We start from the raw sequence: 19,148 nt of genomic DNA, 5'->3' as shown, positions 1-19,148 counted from the left end.
CAGTGCTATTGCCATATTATGAACATCTTCTATCGCATGCACCTGACAATTGGAATATTCACCCCAGTTTGTTTACCACTGCATCCAATGAGGGAGCTTGTTGGACAGCGGAGGAAACCCAGCCAGTGACACTTTAGCTTTTATGGGAGTCCCAGTGGGAGGGCATTCTTGCAATGCATCCTGAGATTGCTCATAAAAGCTGAGGGGACATGTGACAGGGCGTCTTTGGCGGGAAGAAGAGTCCCAGGAGGAGGTAGACGGCTGGTCTCTCCTCCTGCTGAGTATGAGGAAGGTGGTCTTGGGTAGTCGGCCTAGTGGACCAGGTGTGGAGCTGAGCTGCAGAGGATCCAGTGTAGCTGACGGTGGAGTTGCTGGCAAAGTCTCTCGGGAGAAACAGTGTCCGTGAGTACTGTGCGACTTGCCAAAGGGTCGGCCAAGGAAAGGGACCACTCCAGTGAAGTCTGGGGATAAAGGAGCTAGCTCACACAAGAGAGAATTACAGTAAAGGTGGTGCTGTGTAGAACCCTGAAGAATAGGAATAAAGGGGGTGCCTAGTTGGGCCCTGAAGAGCGATTCACAAGAGTCCATTAATTATTTTTCACTACTATTGACAAGGTGTAGCAGCGGCCTTGCCACACTCAGTTATCTCTAGACGTCCCAGCAAATTGTGCATAGTTTATTCAAGTTGGAGTATCCCACTCATCCCTTCTCCTATCCAAGTTCTCAAAAAAAAATACAAAAAAACAAACCCCCTTGATTGTTTCTTGACTGAGCCAAGCACTTTGAAAATGCTAAACTGTGATGTTGTTGCTATGAGTAACCCAGGTAAATCCATAACCAGCAGCTCCCAAGGGAGTAGTGCTACATTAGTTTTTATGTGAGCTCTATATTAGGAAAAATTGTAGGTTTCCTGGATGAAATGTAAATTTTCTTCTTTTCTGCTCAGTATAACCTTATGTGCCAGTCAAGATCATGTAAAGGTAGAAACTCCTGAGAATTTTGGGTACAGCATTGCATACCAACTGCTCTCTCATTGCTGGTCTAAACCGTTTCTCTAAATCCCATGCAAGCTGACTTAAGCCACACTTTCCCAGTCCAACAGAGATTTAGGCTCCATTCACATTTAGCGTGATTCTGTCTGAGATTCCAGAACGCCAAATGTGAATGGAGCCTAAATCTCTGTTAGTTATCTAGACTTGAGTTTATTTTTTTCATGGCGATTTTAAAAGATATCTAAACTCAAGAATAAAAATATAAGATATTGTGGCTTACCAGTCTCTAGATGTGGAGGTTGCAGTAGTTTCCATTTTCAAGGCTAACAACATTTTCAGCAGGTACAAGAAATATTTGTTGATCTGAACAGAAATGCGGTGTTCTTGTAAATGTCTGTGAATTGTACTGAAATCACAAAAAATGTATTCTTCTTCTAGGTGACAACCATGGCTTATCCATAGGAACAATCAGGGCCGGCGCTCCTGTCAGGCAAACTAGGCACCCGCCTAGGGCGCACTGCCACCTAGGGCGTGGCCCACGGCCGCTGGTTTCTCTACTCTCTGCCCAGGGTCGGCGCTAGCCTAATCCTGGTTTCCCACAGACCCACTGCAAGCCCCGGTGCAGGGTGCAAGAATGCAGGCTCCAACACCCAATTCCAAAAACAGAACTCTTGGCTACTACTCCCCCAAGCCACTCCCCCTTCACCAAGAATCTCCAATTAAATTATGACAAAATGATCCTCCACCCCGTATGTTACTTTCTAAGCCAAGCCTCTTCAATCGTCACTGGTCACCTGCTTCATGAACATGTTGCCATTCACCAGTTCTGCTTCCCTTTAGCCCCCCCACAGCTCTTCATCCATTTCACACCCCAGCACAGTAAGTAATCTCCAGCAATTTACTCCACATATATTTTTTCTCAGGATCCCATCCCCTCATCTTCTGGTATAATTCCCTGTACAGGGGAAGGGGGAGGGGAGCAATGTGTACAGGAAGGGGGAAGTGAAAGGTTAAAGTGGGCATTGTGTGCAAGAAGGGGGGCAGTGTCTGTAGGAAGGGGAGTGTAGGGTTAAATGGGGCAATGTGTGCAGGAAGAGGGGTGTTGGATTAAAATGCAGAAGTGTGTACAGGATGGGGGTATATGGATAAAGAGGTGGTGGGCAGTATGTACAGGGGAAATAGGGGGCAGTGTGTGCAGGAAGGGGGGCTTTGTATACAGGAAGGGGGGCATAGAGTTAAGCTGCAGTATATTACAGTTTTGGTTCTGGGTTTAGACACACTTTATGGCAATGAGTATCTTTACCCTAGAATGCAGAAAAAAGACAAGGCTGTTTTGAGAAACATGTGATGCGATGCACTTGTTAGCTTGTGCAGTTAGCTTGTTTGCCACTAGGTGGCTCTGTTCCCATTATAGTCTGGTAAAAAGAAAGTTGTAATTGGCTGTTACCTCCCCTTTTAGAAAAAAACCCTCTTCCAGTGATGTAATGAGTGGAGTTAGTGCCCATATAAATGTCAGTGTGGGAGGGGCCAGATGGGACATGAGAGCCAAACCCCTCAGAGTCGTCAAGATGTAGTCTCCTGCAGTGCTTACCCAAAGGGCCCTTTTGCAGGGCTGAAGCCCCAAGCAAGGGGAAACAGCATTTTTTTTAACTGCTTAGCGACCACCCTACTTACATTTACTGCAGCAGGGCGGCTGCTCCGCCCTGGACCATGTACTGTATCTGGTATGTGATCAATGCTTCCAGGTAGGGTGCGTGCCGCTGCCCCAGCTATGCTGTAATTTATTACAGCCGAAGCCGATCAGCAGGTCCCGGCTAATGATTGATTGCTGGGACCCGCTGATCAGGATTCACGGAAGAGAGCTCTGTACACTGACAGGTGATCTTGCTGTTTTTTTTTATTCTCTGCAAAGCAGAGAAAAAAGCAACAAGATCTCCTGGTAAAAGCAGCACATATTACACATCGTTAGGCGCACAGTTAACCCCTTGATTGCCCCAAGATGTTAACCCCTTCCCAGCCAGTGTCATTAATACAGTGACAGTGTATAGTGGTAGCACTGATCACTGTATTAGGCTCCTTTCACACGGCCGCTCCGCTGCTTTCCGTGTGTCCACAAATCATCCTATTTTTTTGCGGATGATTTGCGGACATCAATGTAAGTGAATGGCACTGCAGATGTCAGCGGAATACCATCCGCTGACATCCGATTTTCCTCCTTTCAGTTCTGTTCCGTTTTTTGGAACGGAACAGAACCCCATTTTTCCATCCGTGTAAAAAACGGAAAGGAAGGAAAATCGGATGTCAGCGGTGTCATCCGCTGACATCCGCAATGCCATATACTTACATTATGTCCGCATATCATCCGCAAACGGATGGGATGATATGCGGGCACACGGAGCGGATGACACAAATGTCATCCGCTCCGTGGAAAAAAAAAAAAAAAGTCCCGCAGCGGACTACAGCAGCGGAGAGGCCGTCTGAAAGGAGCCTTAGTGTCACTATTGATGTCAGAGTACCCCCCCCCAGCCAGCGTCAGCTAGTCCCCCACACTACCACAATCCCACTATAAGTTGCTGATCACCGCCATTACTAGTATAAAATAAAAAATTATTAAAAATTACAGTATATTTACCATAGTTTGTAGACACTATAACTTTCACATAAACCAAATTATATACACTTATTGGGATTTTCTTTTTACCAAAGACATGTAGCAGAATACATTTTGGCCTACATTCATGAAGAAATTAAATTTTTAATTTTTTTATTGCATATGTTTTATAGCAGAAAGTATAAAATATAGTTGTTTTTTTTTTCCAAAATTTTCGGCCTTTTTATTTTTATAATAAAATATAAGAAACCCAGTAGTGATCAAATACCACCAAAAGCTCTATTTGTGTAAACGAAAATTATATAAATTTTGCTTGGGTACAGTGTTGCATGACTACGCAATTACCAGTTAAAGTAACGCAGTGTCGAATAGCAAAATATGGCCTGGTCATGAAGGGGGTAAAACCTTCAGGAGAGCAAGTGGATATAGTGGTGGAAGCTTGGGAAAATATGCTATCTGGGAGCATGCTGGGCAGAGCCATATAAAGATATTGGAAAAAGTCTGGTATACTAGATAGGGCTCCATTATTCTACTTGGTGATGAACGCTAAATGCTGTGGACCTAGTATACATTGGGAAGGGGTCCCAAATCTAAAGGAGAGGAGGTGTAAAGGGGAAGATGACCTACAAAGTTATTTGCTTGCTTTCTGTGCAAAAATGACAACTACTGACTGTCTGTAGTGGAGTGGGGACTTGCTCAGTTTGGCACCAACACATGCCCAGTCATCTCCTCCCTTGTGCACTGGCCTACACCAACCTGTAAGAATAATTTCAAATTTTAACCCAAGACCCCTTAAAAATGCATTCTTAAAAAAAATGTTGATGTGCAGATCTCAGGGTATATGCTCCTGATGAACATCATACAAACAGCTTTACAGCAACTATGGTATGGGGACAAGCTCCAGTTGCAGGAGTGCAGGGAAAACCTGTGATAGACATCGAAGGTATGGAAGATAGTATGTGTTATGTTGAATTCTTATTTACACCTATCAACACAAATGAATAAGTACATAATCAATCAGGCAACAGATCAAACAACTGATTGGCAACATTAGATGATTGGGGTGCTAGCATACTGTTGTCAAGCATATATTTATGAGCATCTTGGTGCTCTGATTTTACTAGATAGGTCTAATAAATGCCAAAGGTAAACTAAATAGACTTTCTAGTTTAGTTTACACAGCTCATGGATTTTCATCTACCCTGAGCTTCTAGGGGATAGATATGTTTGTCAGCATTCCTCAGGTATTATTGCATTAGCTTGTGCTTAGCATTGTTCATACTTCATTGCTTGCAGTGTTCACATTCGGTTGCATTTACTATTCTTAGCTGAAGCCATCCTGACAGACCGGATGTAGGTCCGGCCTGTGAAGCAGAAAGCATGTGCAGCAGCCTCTTTAAGTTCAGGATTCACCAAAAAGGGACTGAGTGAGTAATGTTTGTGTTCACTACACCTTAAGCCTAGATAGAAGGGACAGCATTATGCAATATTTTAACCAAGGGATTAATATTAATATTAATTAATATTTAATTTGTTTAATTTAATTTAATATTTAAAATAAAATATTTAATTAAATAAAATAAAATATTTAATTTATTTAATTTAATATTAATTAATTAATATTAACCAAGTTAATATTATAACCAAGGGACAGTTTAGAGCCAATACAAACCATCAGAAGCCATCCAAACCTCTAGTTTGGGTCAGTAAGCAGCTAGGTGCATTAGCATTTCACCAAGGAGCAGCACCTGCATTCTCAAGTTGGAAATTTTTATCACTGTTTTTCTGTGCCAATAATCCCATGGGTGGACAGCGGTGTTGCTGTTAATATTTAGTAGTCAGAGAAATGAGCAAATCCTCAAGATTTCATTCAAGCTCTACAGTTCAAGGCATCCCATGCTTCTCCATTTCCCATCCAAGTAAATCCCCTAAATAAACAAAGACAAAACAAAACCCCTGGCTGAAAAAGTGACCGGTGTCCAGACAACTTAGTTTACTCCTCCTATGATTAATGGAATAGTTAAAATATTGTGAACATTGAAATAAACCATACACCTCGTGTGTAGTTTCCAGTAAGGTATGTAACCAGGGAGTAGTCTTCAGTCCAAAACACACCTATAGGTTCGTAAGCACTGATGATGTGAAGCAATATTCCCCAAGCTGTAAGTCATGTTTATAATATATGGTCTTTTTAATCCATTTTCAGAATTGTGCTTTTATATTACTTTAATTCACTGACTTAAAACGAAAAAAGGCAACTATGCTAAGATTACCAGAAAAAAAAAAAAAAAAAGCTCATGTGATGTAACTGTGATATTGATTTTGTTATACTAAGTCCATTGTGAGCCTCAACCCAACCACTACCACAATGTCAGCTTTTATGAAGGTAAAACATGGACTCGGTCTAAATGTAGCACTGAACAAACTAATCTCTTAATTCCCAGCATTTTTATTCAGATAACTTTTTACTGTGTGCAGTATTTAGGTTTCTGTATTGCAGGTTCTGGTTGTTTTTATTGATGCTAAGCTTTTGATGTTCTTCATAGCCTGCTCCATTTACTTCCCGACGTAAGTTCCTCAGTAGAGACACTTCTCTCCGGCCAGGGTTGTGAATAGCTCCCAGTAATCCTTGTAACCATCTCTGGCGAGTGATTTCTTCAATAGTCTTTCCTTTGTCGTGCATTAGCTGGGCTTCAGCAACAGACCTTTCTCTACAAAATAAAAGGTAAAAGTTATTATTCTTAAAGCAAGTGAGATATGATGTATGGTGCTGTCTTATAATTCATTTGACAAGGCCTGAACTGTCAGTCTGGTGATTCACACGTGTTAGAAAAACTATTCCGTCTGAAAATGTTTCTAGTTTGCTGAGAGCTCTTACTAGGTCATACTTGCCAATGTTTAGTGTAGCTTTTATGCTAGTGGTGAACACCAGTTCTCAACGGTTACCAAGAGAGGCTGTATTTTAGTCCCCTTCACAGTCTCAGGTAAGATAATTAGCAATGTTTCGTAGTAGCAATGCAGGTTGCTAATTTATGCAGCACTGCTTCTATCCATTAGCGGGAAAACATGCGCTATTGGCAATGTCATCTTAAGTGAATTATAGGCCCCCGGGCAATGCAGTGCACTGGGGCCCTGCCTACACAATCACCCATGAGAAAAAAAAATGCAAATAATCGATAAGGCGGTACTTATTGGTACAGCAGTGCAAGTCTAATGACAGCTTCCAAGTTCGGGGGGCTGGGTCCGGTGAACACACACACACGGACGGGAGTCAGAATCGGCTGTCCTGTGTGTGCCTGTTTCCGTGGAGGCGAACAGGCATTCCTGCATTTGTGGGCTTCCCCTCCACGGCCCAAGTGGCCTGACAGCAGCGCAGGGCCGACAGGCACTTACCACCTGCTAAGTTCGGCAGCGGGATGCACACGGGAGTCGCGACTAATGCTTGGCTGGGGCTGGGTCGCTAGGAAGAAGGGCCCCCCCCCCCCGGGCAAGTGGGGCCCCAGGGCTACTGCCCAGCGCGCCTATTCGGTGAGATTGCCCTGGCTATTGGTGCCCATTAACAACTGGAAATTGAAGTGTTCTACTCCTTCAATTTCAGTCCCTATAAAGGTAATTTTAACCAGTAATGCCACTCTATAGTTACTCGCCCCATACTAGGCTTTGCAAAGGTGTGTCACAGTGAGGAAAATTAAATGTTTCACATTCCTGAATGCTGGGTCACATTAAAGTTGAATTAAACCTTTATTGAGAAAGTCGAACTGTACAAGAAATCTGGACTATAGCTGAATTAGAATATCTCCTAATTTTGAGGAGAAATGACCAAATCAGGGTCACGGAATGTAGATACACGTTTAGACTTACAGAATATGCCAACATATTGCTTACAGTCATATGATGATTGTAGTGTATAATTGCATTTCATAATTAATGGTATTTAACTATGTATAGTACATGTGATCGTTATATACTCAGCTGGCCATTTGATTAAAAGTTTCATACAGTTTCTAATACTTTTCATTTTATTTCATTGCATACAGTTAGTGGAAGTGTATTACTGATTAATTTACTTATTTTGTCTCAACACCAAATGCGTTCTTCGGCCTGGGTTGTGAATGGTATCCAATAAACTTTGCAACCATCTTTGACGACTTATTTCTTCAATCATCTTTCCTGTATCATGCATTAGCTGAGTCTCTGCAACTGATCTCTCTCTATAATAAACAAAATAGAGTAGACATAAGTTAAACGAAAACTTTGTGATATTTCACACTGCCATTATGCCTGTACATCAATCAGAACTGATGCAATTGCCTAGACACACTACTAGCATGATAAAAGGAACTCACCACACTAACAGGGAGAATAACTAAAAAGATACAATTATGGTATTTTGTAAACTACCAAACCTGTGTTAATGTAAGCATATAAACAGGCATTTAAAGCAAAATGTTCTAGATGGCCTTTGATATATCACACATCATAAATACCTGGTGTTAATAGTCTATTATATGTTTTAGAAAGTGTGCTGTGATCATTTGTAGTTCTCCAGAATACTTACACTTGTTGGAAAATGTATAAAACTGAATAAGATTGATGAACACCTTTCTTTCCCATACAGGAACATTTATTGAAGATCATTTTGCTTTTCCTACCACCTTTTGCTTGTTCTCTAAGTACAATCGATTTCAATTAGTCTAAAGCCCCGTACACACTATCAGATTATCGAAAGATCTGTCGTCCGTTTTTTGTGGCATGCTAGTCTGATGTGGAGAATTTTCCCGTACGACAGAATTCTACTTCAGAAGTGATGTCATGTGTTGGATTGCTTTGTATGTGTTCTTTGTTCTCTGAGCATGCCTAGTCTTGCTCTTAAGATTTTTTTCTGTCGAAATCTGTACTAATGAGACAAAAATCGGATGTTGTATTATGGACAACAACAATTTTATAGCCTGCACATCAGGATTTTGTCAGCCAAAAAGTCGGAGTCGGCTGTCGAAAGCACCATACTAACAATCCGAAAATCGGTAGATCGGTCGTCGGACGAAATTTCCCTTCAGATTTTCTTATCGTGTGTACGGGCCTTAAGTGTGGTGATGCATGGCCCAATCATACTAGCAATACTCCTATTTCTAGCATTGGTAGTGAAGAACGGGATAGGATCAGGCTGGTTAGGTCCTAATTAGGGGGAGATAATGAGTACTTTTGTCTGTCAGAAACACATACAATATTGGAAACAGAGACTTTCCAACTTGTTGAAAAACCATTTTTTTTTGGGGCTCAGACTCAGAGTCATCAGATTTGGAGGAAAGATCTGAAGTGGGTCCCTGTACTCAAATAATTTTGAGGATCAACAGATATCTCACTGCCTAGTATTCCCAATCAGACATCCACAGGTTCAATCTCCTCAACATTCATAGACAACTGAATTTTGGAAAATGCATAAATGAAATCATATAAAAATGTTACATATATTTACAGTCTAGAGGTACATAAAACTTAACTCAGGTCCCATGCTGAAAAGTAGGCTGATTGCCTACTGTAGGTTTTTATCTTGTTCATTTGGAACCTGTTCAGTAAGTAACACACTTATTGGAACCTGTTAAGTAAGTAACACACAACATAGCAATGCTCCTGGTAAAGGTAACCTGGCTCTCCTGTTCTTTGCAAAGTAGGCTAGTGTAAAGCTAGAGGCATCTTCTATTCACATAGTGGCTCCACCAGTGGTGGAGCTTTGCCATCATACAACTGAAAATGTAGGAAATGGTGTCGCGCTAATCCAAATACACAAATACTGCTGATAGCAAGAGTCCCAAGTGCAATTATAGAGTCCACATAAATCCAAAGATAGGGGGGTGCAAGTAGAAAAGTCCACCATCAAGCAGAATCACAAAATACTCTTACCAACTCGTCAGACCCAACAGGGTCAAAAAACACCCAGAATGTTGATAAGTCTATGGCAGGTAGAAATCAATCTCATCTGTGCACCTCCTCCTATTCACAACCAAATTGGATTCCCCAAGGCTCCTTCATGCACTCAGGAAACATAAATAGATAATCCCCTTATAGTGTAGTACTTTAAATAATTTATTAGGGAAATAATAGAAAGCAGCTTACATAAATGAGGCTCGTTTGTCAGCATTCAGTAAATATACATGTTGGTTTCCCAATATACATGTTGGTTTTTGACGCATGCACAGACGAGGGACGCGGCGGCCATCTTGCTGGTGGGAAACCAACATGTATATTTACTGAATGCTGACAAACGAGACTCTTGCTATCAGCAGTATTTGTGTATTTGGATTAGCGCGACACCATTTCCTACATTTTCACTGAAGATATTGTTTTATTGTCTTTTTGTGTCAGCTGCTTTTTCTTTTGTAAGGGGGTTATACTCTTTTTACACCAGTATTTTATGTCAACCTTTTATGATTATAGCGCAGCAATTTTATTGTATTAATCATACAACTGAAGGCTGGAAAAATATTAAACCTTAAGTTTAGCTAAAAAAAAAAAATAATAATACATCTTTAATTACATCACTTAGTTGTAATGAAGAATGCCCCCTGTTGTCCATGCAGTTAGACCCAGGGGAAATCTTCTGGGCAGGGTTTCCTGTCCTCTTCCTCTCTCTGAACTATACGTTGTAATGGTTACTAGCTTCTTGTCTTCAGGCAAAACAGATGATTCAACAGGGACAAACCCTCTTCTCCATCGAAAAAAGATCTTTTACTGATTACACTGCTTGTAACATGATCTGTAAATGCAGTGAGAGATTAGGATTAGCCCCCCCCCCCCCTACTTCGCAGATGATGTTACAAGTAGAAAATCAATGAAGGAACTTTTTTCAGTGGTGCAGGCAGGAGGAGGGGGACGTGTCTCTTAGAACACCATTACTGCTTTCCTGCCTAAAGATCCACAGATAAAGACCCTTGCATCATCAGAAGTTCAAATACAGGAAGAGGACAGACATCCCTGCATTGAAGATTTCTCCAGGATCCAGCAAATCGTGAAACATAACTTCATTACAGGTAAATTGTGTGACTAAAACTGTAGGGAATTTCTTTTTTTAACTAAATTGCAGCATTAAAGTTATTATATCTATGTATTTGTGTGAATTATGTACTTCACTACCAAAGATGACTGATGTTGGCAATACACATAGCAATTATGATTGATTAGTCATTTGAAATTATTAGATTGTTTATAAAGACATTTTGTTTGAAAACATTTCATCATCACACATGAAAAAGATGATTTTAATTAAATTAAATTTGCTTGTCTGGATCGTTTTGCAAGCTGTTACTGCACTCAATAATTTACAGATATGATTCTTTTATTGAACCTATAATATATTAATAAATTATCATATTGCTGCACGTATGACCAGTGTAATACAAATATCTACAGCATGTTGTAACTAAAGCCTAACTCTTTTTTTTTATTTGTTTTTCTTTTTTATTCAGGATGATTTTTCTTAAATGTTTTATTGCCGTCTTTGACCTTAATCCCTGTCCTTGTGATAGCAGGACAGTAGTTGTCACTGGGACAGTAAGACACAGGCAGTTATAATAATGTGACAGAAGCTCTAGCCTAAACCCATTTTTACAGAAAAAAGTGTTTTGTTGCAGTGCCCCCAGTGGTTGCATTTCCCATCACTTCTTGAAGCAAATGTAAGTTTCCCCAGTGGAGATAGGTCTGACAGTGGTTCTATCCTTTCCGCACTCTGTCTAAAACTAAACAACATTTTTTGACTGACAGTAGGCTTTAGGATCAAATGTACTGACCAACACATTAGCCTTGGAATTATAACATTTCTTCTGACTGAATTGGAAATGTTTAAAAAAAAGGTTTTTAAACTGGATAAAACCATTACTTTTCGTTGTTCGCTGATGCAAGAAGATAGCTGAAGCAGAAAATTCCTAGGAAGGTCAACACTTGTAGAGACTTCAATGACAGGAACATCTCTTGATTCTGAAATATCAGGAGACAAAGCAGAAAAAAATATATGCTTTTATAAATCTGATGGATGATATACTGGAATTTAAGGGTTTGCAGAATCCATCCAAAATTAATTTTAAAATACACCACCACCGCCCCTGATACCACACCTAGTGCCTCCAAAATACTCCTATAGGTTTTGTTGTTGACCTCCTTCTGAAAAATGCTAGTCATCTGGGTGCTATGTTGATCTAATTTCTTAAGAGCTTGCTAAAACCATCCATAGACAGTTCTAATCTCGGCAGTTTCAGCAGGGCCCGTGTGAGATTCAAACCATGTATGGGCAAGCTGAATGTACCCAAGTTGATCGATCAATCAACTTGGATACAACCAGCCTGCCACATTTTACATACGATTATTGCTAGCGGCTGTTATAGCTGTATATAGTTATAGTTTTCCCAGTGAGGGTGGTTTCCCCGCTCCCACCCACAGGTAGAACACAATGGCTCCATGGGAGGGATTCCCCCATCAACACTGACTGACTTTCCTGCAACCCGTGGTTAAGGAAAGAAAAATGCTCCGTCTATGGCCCGGCTTAAAGTGGTTGTTAACCCCCTCTGCTAACTTGAGATAATCCTCTGTGTTTCATTATGCTAGGTTCACCTGTCTATGTAAAAAAAATGCTGTTAATACCTGTTTTCAGAGCGCCAATCAGCGCTCAAGTGACCCGCTGCCTTTCTCATCTCCCTGTCTGACAGCTGCAGAGGGGGTGGATTCCCCCGCTGACGTTAGTCGGGAGGAGAGTAGAGCAGAGAGAAAGCCGGTCGGTCTGAAAACAGGTATCAACTGCATTTTTTTAATAAAACATATAGACAGGAGAATTTAGCATAATGACACATAGAGGATTATATAAGATTTGCTAAGTTATTCCAGCAGCAGGAGGAAGGGCGGGCACTGTCACTAGATGACAGCCAGGGAGGGGAGGGGGAAGGAGGACACAAAAGAGCAGAGAGCAGGGCTGTGGATGACAGAGGCACGTACACTGACCATGGTGTCAAGGATCAGCAGCCTTGATACACCTTGGTCAGTTAACAGAGGGGAGGGCAGAAACTGGCAGGATGAGCCAGGTATTTCCCGTGATAGGGGTGCCAAATTACACAGCACAAGCACTGTGCTGTATAACATGCTTTAAAAAAAGAGGATCTTTATTTTGTTTTATTTTTTGGGGGGTAACAAACGCTTTAAATCACTAAGGCTGGCTAAAGATAGATTTTTTTTTTTGTTCAGTCAGCAGGCAGAATGAAAACAAAATGTACAGATTCCTCCATCCACAGGATAGAAGTGGATAGGGGAATCCAGCCTGCTGAGACAGATCTCCTAGAAAACCTAGATGGTATACAGCAATGGTTGTCAACTCCAGGCCTCGGGACCCACTAACAGGCTAGGTTTGCAAGATAACTGAAATAAATCACAGGTGATATATTTGCTGCTCAGTGATTGCAGTATTCTAGTCTGCATCCCCTCAAGGTGATACTTAAAATCTAAAATCTTAAAATCTAAATTGAACTTTTGAAAACCTTTAAAAAGCCAAATACTGAAATTGAAAATGTGTTGTCTTTAGAAAGTAGCCAGAGACTGTCCCCCTACCAGCATGTTGTAGAGAAGAACCCTTTGCTCTTTGTGTGGAAGCAATGGTCTCTGTAAAGAAGTCTGACACAACCCCTGTTTAGTCAGACCTATAGTTCTACAATCAGCAAAACTCATGCTGGAGAGCTCTAGCTATGACTCTGCAGGGGCATGTCAGACTTATGTAGAGAGACTCACTGCTTCCACGCAAAGAACAATGGTCCTTCCCATCAGCATGCTGTCATCTTCAAGGCTATAAAAGAAAAAAAAAAAACAGACTATACAAACTGCACACCTTTAATTTTGCTTTGCTGTATTTAGTGGATTTAAACTGAAATTCAGATGGGTTTTAAAAGAGAAGTATGGACAAAACTGTTTTGGCCATATTTCTCTTCTGGGTCACAGGAGTGCACTTTCTTTTGCTCTCCTGTGACCCAGAGTCAATAGCGGGCTATTGCATCTTGACCATATTGTTGGGATCCACCTTGCTGCCTAATTGATGTCTGGCTTTGGCTCTCAGCTTGCAGCTGAGAGCCTGAGGCCAGGTGTGCATGACCCCTCTCCAGCCCAACGCTCCAGTAACCGCTGGAGGAGAACAGCAGAGAGCGGTGATTGACAGTCACAGCTCTCAGCTCTGAGCAGGCCAAGAACTGAGTAATCAAGGGTTATGTGATTGCTTTGTTCTCGGACTTAGAGCAGATGTGGTACAGCTGCGGCATCCATTTAGGGTGACTAAAGATGTTTGTTTTTTATATACCCCAAACTTCTCCTTTAAGTCAAACAAAGTCAGAAAATCGGATCTGCTAACTTGTGTTTGGTCCAAAAGGTCACACAATGACAGCATCTAAATTTTTTTCAGTGTAGTTTTCCTTTGGAGCAATTTTTCTCAACCTTTTTCCAGTCAAGGAACCCTTTAAAATTCTTCACCCCTTTCTAAAATGTAAAAAACTAAACTAAGAGTTTTATATAACGTAGCAACATCCACACACATAGGGAAACCAAAATTAGAGTTGAGCAGAGAGAACAGAGAGGAAGGATGATCCACCCACCTCCCCACTCACCTACATTGACCTATGGTCCAGAGCTCCCTCAGAGGCTGTGACCAGATCCCAGCTCCTGCTGTGATCCATCGGCCTCATGTCAGCTATCAAGGCGGGAGATTGTGGTGTCGGCCGATCTTGGGACGAGAGGTAAGTAAGCCATCACATTGAGGCACAGTTCTTATTTGGGTGACTGGGGTAAATGTTTGTTAGGGTGGCAATTTGTGGAGAGTGGGGGGGGGGGGGTTTGGGGGGAGTGGGGGGATAATTGTTGAGAATAGGGGGTAATTTGTAAAGAGTGGGGGAGATTTTTACGGAAACGTAGATAAGGGGGGCTCAGGGGGGGTTTAAGAGCATACTGCCAAAAGTCAAATGCCCGGTGCCCCTGCTCTGCTGCTGCCCGCACATGGTACCAGGCAGGCAGCAGACTAAGCACAGTGGTAGCAGCCTGTGCAACCACCACTCTATTCCTATTGGCTTGCATTTCCTCTTCATGCCTTGGGGGAGGAGCTTTGCCTGGGCCAGGGAGCGCAGGACGATTAGCTGTGTAGCTGCCACCTGCTTCATGGATTAACTGGGGGCTGCTGCTGCTTTCCACTCAAGGTATGTCCCTCTTTTCCTTTTGGCCTATCCTCACTTAGTGTCCTCAGTCAGGCTCAGACTAACTTACCACTGCTATGTTGCTGCTGGCACTACAGTACTTACACTAGTTTTGGGGGTTAATAGTGCGTCCGCTGACACAAATACTGGGGCTTTAAAGTGTGTCTACTGACACCAATACTTGGGCTTAATAGTGCATCCACTGACACCAAAATTAGGGCTTAGTAGTGCATCCACTGACACCAAAACTGGGGCTTAATAGTGCATCCACTGACTCCAAAACTGGGGCTTAATTGTGCATCCACTGACACCAATACTGCGGGTTAATAGTGTGTCCACTGACACTAATACTGGGGCTTAATAGTGTATCCTCTGACACCAATACTGGGGCTCTGAAGCAATACCTGAGGAAGAAAGGAAACCCCTTAAAAGCTTGTCTTTTTAGTGTTAGGTTAGTACAATAAAAATGTATCATTACATACCGCATTACTCCCATATTTTTTAATCTTATTTATAAAGTAGCTCACAAAAGTGAGTACACCCCTACCATTTTTGTAAAAATGTATTATATCTTTTCATGTGACAACACTAAAGAAATGACACTTTGCTACAATGTAAAGTAGTGAGTGTATAGCTTGTGTAACGGTGTAAATATGCTGTCCCCTCAAAATAACTCACAAAGCCATTAATGTCTAAATCGCTGGCAACAGAAGTGAAGGGTCTCAGGTTTGAATGGGGAGCAGGTGTGTTACATTTGGTGTTATAGCTCTCACTCTCTCATACTGGTCACTGGAAGGTCAACATGGCACCTCATGGCAAAGAACTCTCTAAGGAACTGAAAAAAAGAATTGTTGCTCTACATAAAGATGGCCTAGGCTATAAGAAGATTGCAAAGACCCTGAAACTGAGCTGGAGCACGGTGGCCAAGACCATACAGCTGTTTAACAGGACAGGTTCCACTGAAACCATGTCATGTGGTCTGATGAGACCAAGATAAACTTATTTGGTTCAGATGGTGTCAACCAGCTGAGGAGTACAAAGACAATTGTGTCTTGCCTACAGTCAAACATGGTGGTGGGAGTGTCATGGTCTGGGGCTGCATGAGTGCTGCTGGCACTGGGGAGCTACAGTTCATTGAGGAAACCATGAATGCCAACATGTACTGTGACATACTGAAGCAGAGCATGATCCCCTCCGTTCAGAGACTGAGCCGCAGGGCAGTATAACAGCCCCAAACACACCTCCAAGATGACCACTGCCTTGCTAAAGAAGCTGAGGGTAAAGGGGGTGTACAGGCCAAGCATGTCTCCAGATCTAAACCCTATTGAGCATCTGTGGGGCGTCCTCAAACAGAAGGTGGAGGAGCGCAAGGTCTCTAACATCCACTAGCTCAGTGATGTCATCATGGAGGAGTGGAAGAGGACTCCAGTGGCAACCTGTGAAGCTCTGGTGAACTCCATGCCCAAGAGGGTTAAGGCAGTGCTGGAAAAAAAAGGTGGCCACACAAAATATTGACACTTTGGGCCCAATTTAGACATTTTCACTTAGGGGTGTACTCACTTTTGTTGCCAGTGGTTTAGACATTAATGGCTGTGTGTTGAGTTATTTTGAGGGGGCAGCAAATTTACACTGTTATACCAGCTGTACACTCACTACTTTGTATTGTATCAAAGTGTAATTTCTTCAGTGTTGTCACATGAAAAGATATAATAAAATATTCACAAAAACGTGAGGGGTGTACTCACTTTTGTGAGATACTGTGCCTATTTAATGTTTTTCAGTGGTATGATTTAGTAGTGAAAGTTATCAGTGCCCCCCCCCCCCCAGTTTTGACTGTGGCATCTTATGTGTCCCCCCCCCCTTATATTGTTCCAAGAGTTGCCGCTGATATAATATATTGTAAATTCTGCAAACCTACAAAATGTACCTACAGTAACTGCATTCGATCGTTCATATGCTAATACATTTCATCAGCTGGAGGCTGATGTTTCCTTATATTACTAGGATGCAAGGAGATGTGTCTTTAAGGTAAAGAGGCTATTCCTGATTTAAATGCAAATGATCTTTTCCAAAGGAAAAAATGATAGCAGTGTATTTGCCTTCTGGGGCTCATCAAAAAGGGCTGGTGGTAGCTAATCAACACCTGAAGTGCCGTAGCATTGACAAAATACCAGTTAACATTGACATTCTGATGTATAGTCAAAACATATTGTATGCACATTCAACCTAGGATTAGATGTACAAATTCAAATAGTATGGCTGCATTGCCAGACCATCATGCATTTATTTTCTAGGTTCCACTGCTTCCCTTGCTGTAGTTAAGCTCTCCAAGGCTGTCCTACATTCATATTTCCTTATATGTTTATTATATCACACGTTAAATATCGTTGCCTATAAGGCTTTGCAAACTTAAATTTATATTCAGATAAAAAGTTACTTTTGTCACATACTGCACGTCATGTTATGCTAATGTGTAATTAATGATCTAATGAACTAATAACATTGTGTTCTATACATTTTCTACTTTCTAATACATCTAATTAGTAAAATTCCATTATGATTTTATAGAGCCTCAAAGGTATCTGGAACACATTCTTTGTATTTTTCATAGATAAATTATGTTTTTTTTTTTTATGTAAATACAGTTGGTGATTAATGAATGTTATGTTAATTACATTGGTAAAAATAAAATTTTAATATTAAAGGATAATTGAAGTATTTAATGTTTCATATATTATTTTGTGATCAAAGCTCAGCTCCAGGCAACCAGCTAAATACAGACGTGCTTAACATAAATATGTGTCTCTTATCTGCCAAAAAATTTACATATATATAGCTACAGAGTTGGTAAGGTTGAATAAAGAAACAGGTCTATCCAGTTCTACCTACAGTATCTCACAAAAGTGAGTACACCCCTCACATTTTTGTAAATATTTTATTATATGTTTTCATGTGACAACATTGAAGAAATGACACTTTGCTACAATGTAAAGTAGTGAGTGTACAGCTTGTATAACAGTATAAATTTGCTGTCCCCTCAAAATAACTCAACACACAGCAATTAATGTCTAAACTGCCGGCAACAAAAGTGAGTACACCCCTAAGTGAACATGTCCAAATTGGGCCCAATTAGCCATTTTCCCTCCCCGGTGTCATGTGACTCGTTAGTGTTACAAGGTCTCAGGTGTGAATGGGAAGCAGGTGTGTTAAATTTCGTGTTATCGCTCTCACTCTCTCATACTGGTCACTGGAAGTTCAACATGGCACCTGATGGCAAAAAACTATCTGAGGATCTGAAAAAAAGAAATGTTGCTCTACATACAGATGACCTAGGCCAGTGGTTCTCAACTCCGGTCCTCGGGACCCACCAACAGGCCAGGTTTGCAAGATAACTAAATTACATCACAGGTGATCTCATTTGCTGCTCAGTGATTGCAGTATTCTAGTCTGCATCCCCCAAGGTAATACTTAAAATCTGGCCTGTTAGTGGGTCCCGAGGACCGGAATTGAGAACCACTGACCTAGGCTATAAGAAGATTGCCAAGACCCTAAAACTGAGCTGCAGCAGGGTGGTCAAGACCATACAGCAGTTTAACAGGACAGGTTCCACTCAGAACAGGCCTCGCCATGGTCGACCAAAGTGTATGAGTGCACATGCTCAGCGTCACATCCAGAGGTTGTCTTTGGGAAATAGACATACGAGTGCTGCCAGCATTGCTGCAGAGGTTGAAGGGGTGGGGGATCAGCCTGTCAGTGCTCAGATCATACGCCGCACACTGCATCAAATTGGTCTGCATGGCTGTCATCCCAGAAGGAAGCCTCTTCTAAAGATGATGCACAAGAAAGCCCACAAACAGTTTGCTGAAGACAAGCAGACTAAGGACATGAAATACAGGAATCATGTCCTTGATCTGGTGAGACCAAGATAAACTTATTTGGTTCAGATGATGTCAAGCGTGTGGCGACAACCAGGTGAGGAGTACAAAGACAAGTTTGTCTTGCCTACAGTCAAGCATGGTGGTGGGAGTGTCATGGTCTGGGGCTGCATGAGTGCTGCGGGCACTAGGGAGCTACAGTTCATTGAGGGAACAATGAATGCCAACATGTACTGTGACATACTGAAGCAGAGCATGATCCCTTCCCTACGGAGACTGAGCCTCAGGGCAGTATTCCAACATAACGACCCCAAACACACCTCCAAGATGACCACTGCCTTGCTAAAGAAGCTGAGGGTAAAGGGGATGGACTGGCCAAGCATGTCTCCAGACCTAAACCCTATTGAGCATCTGTAGGGGGGATCCTCAAACGGAAGGTGGAGGAGCACAAGGTCTCTAACATCTA

At 41.7% G+C, this 19,148-nt stretch overlaps 1 protein-coding gene across 2 annotated transcripts in view; it reads right to left on the bottom strand.

The window, feature by feature from the left end:
• Positions 1-5,638: 5,638 nt before the first annotated feature.
• The window catches only part of LOC309547491 (uncharacterized protein), a 63,257-nt gene continuing 49,747 nt past the window's right edge, over positions 5,639-19,148 (bottom strand). Inside the window, exons 1-3 of one of the 2 annotated variants that reach the window (XM_082247363.1) lie at positions 11,477-11,574; positions 7,671-7,814; positions 5,639-6,314 (exon numbers count right to left, since the gene is read on the bottom strand). In XM_082247363.1, the coding sequence (XP_082103489.1) occupies positions 6,053-6,314; positions 7,671-7,814; positions 11,477-11,565 (495 nt within the window). In that variant the 5' untranslated portion in view covers positions 11,566-11,574 and the 3' untranslated portion in view covers positions 5,639-6,052. Of the gene's footprint in view, positions 6,315-7,670; positions 7,815-11,476; positions 11,575-19,148 lie in introns of those variants that run through there. The other variant, XM_082247362.1, reaches the window with a different exon arrangement.

This window comes from Pelophylax lessonae (genome assembly GCF_965119305.1).
Source record: "Pelophylax lessonae genome assembly, chromosome: 2".
NCBI lineage: Eukaryota > Metazoa > Chordata > Amphibia > Anura > Ranidae > Pelophylax > Pelophylax lessonae.
This window is presented reverse-complemented; position numbering and strand designations above follow the sequence as displayed.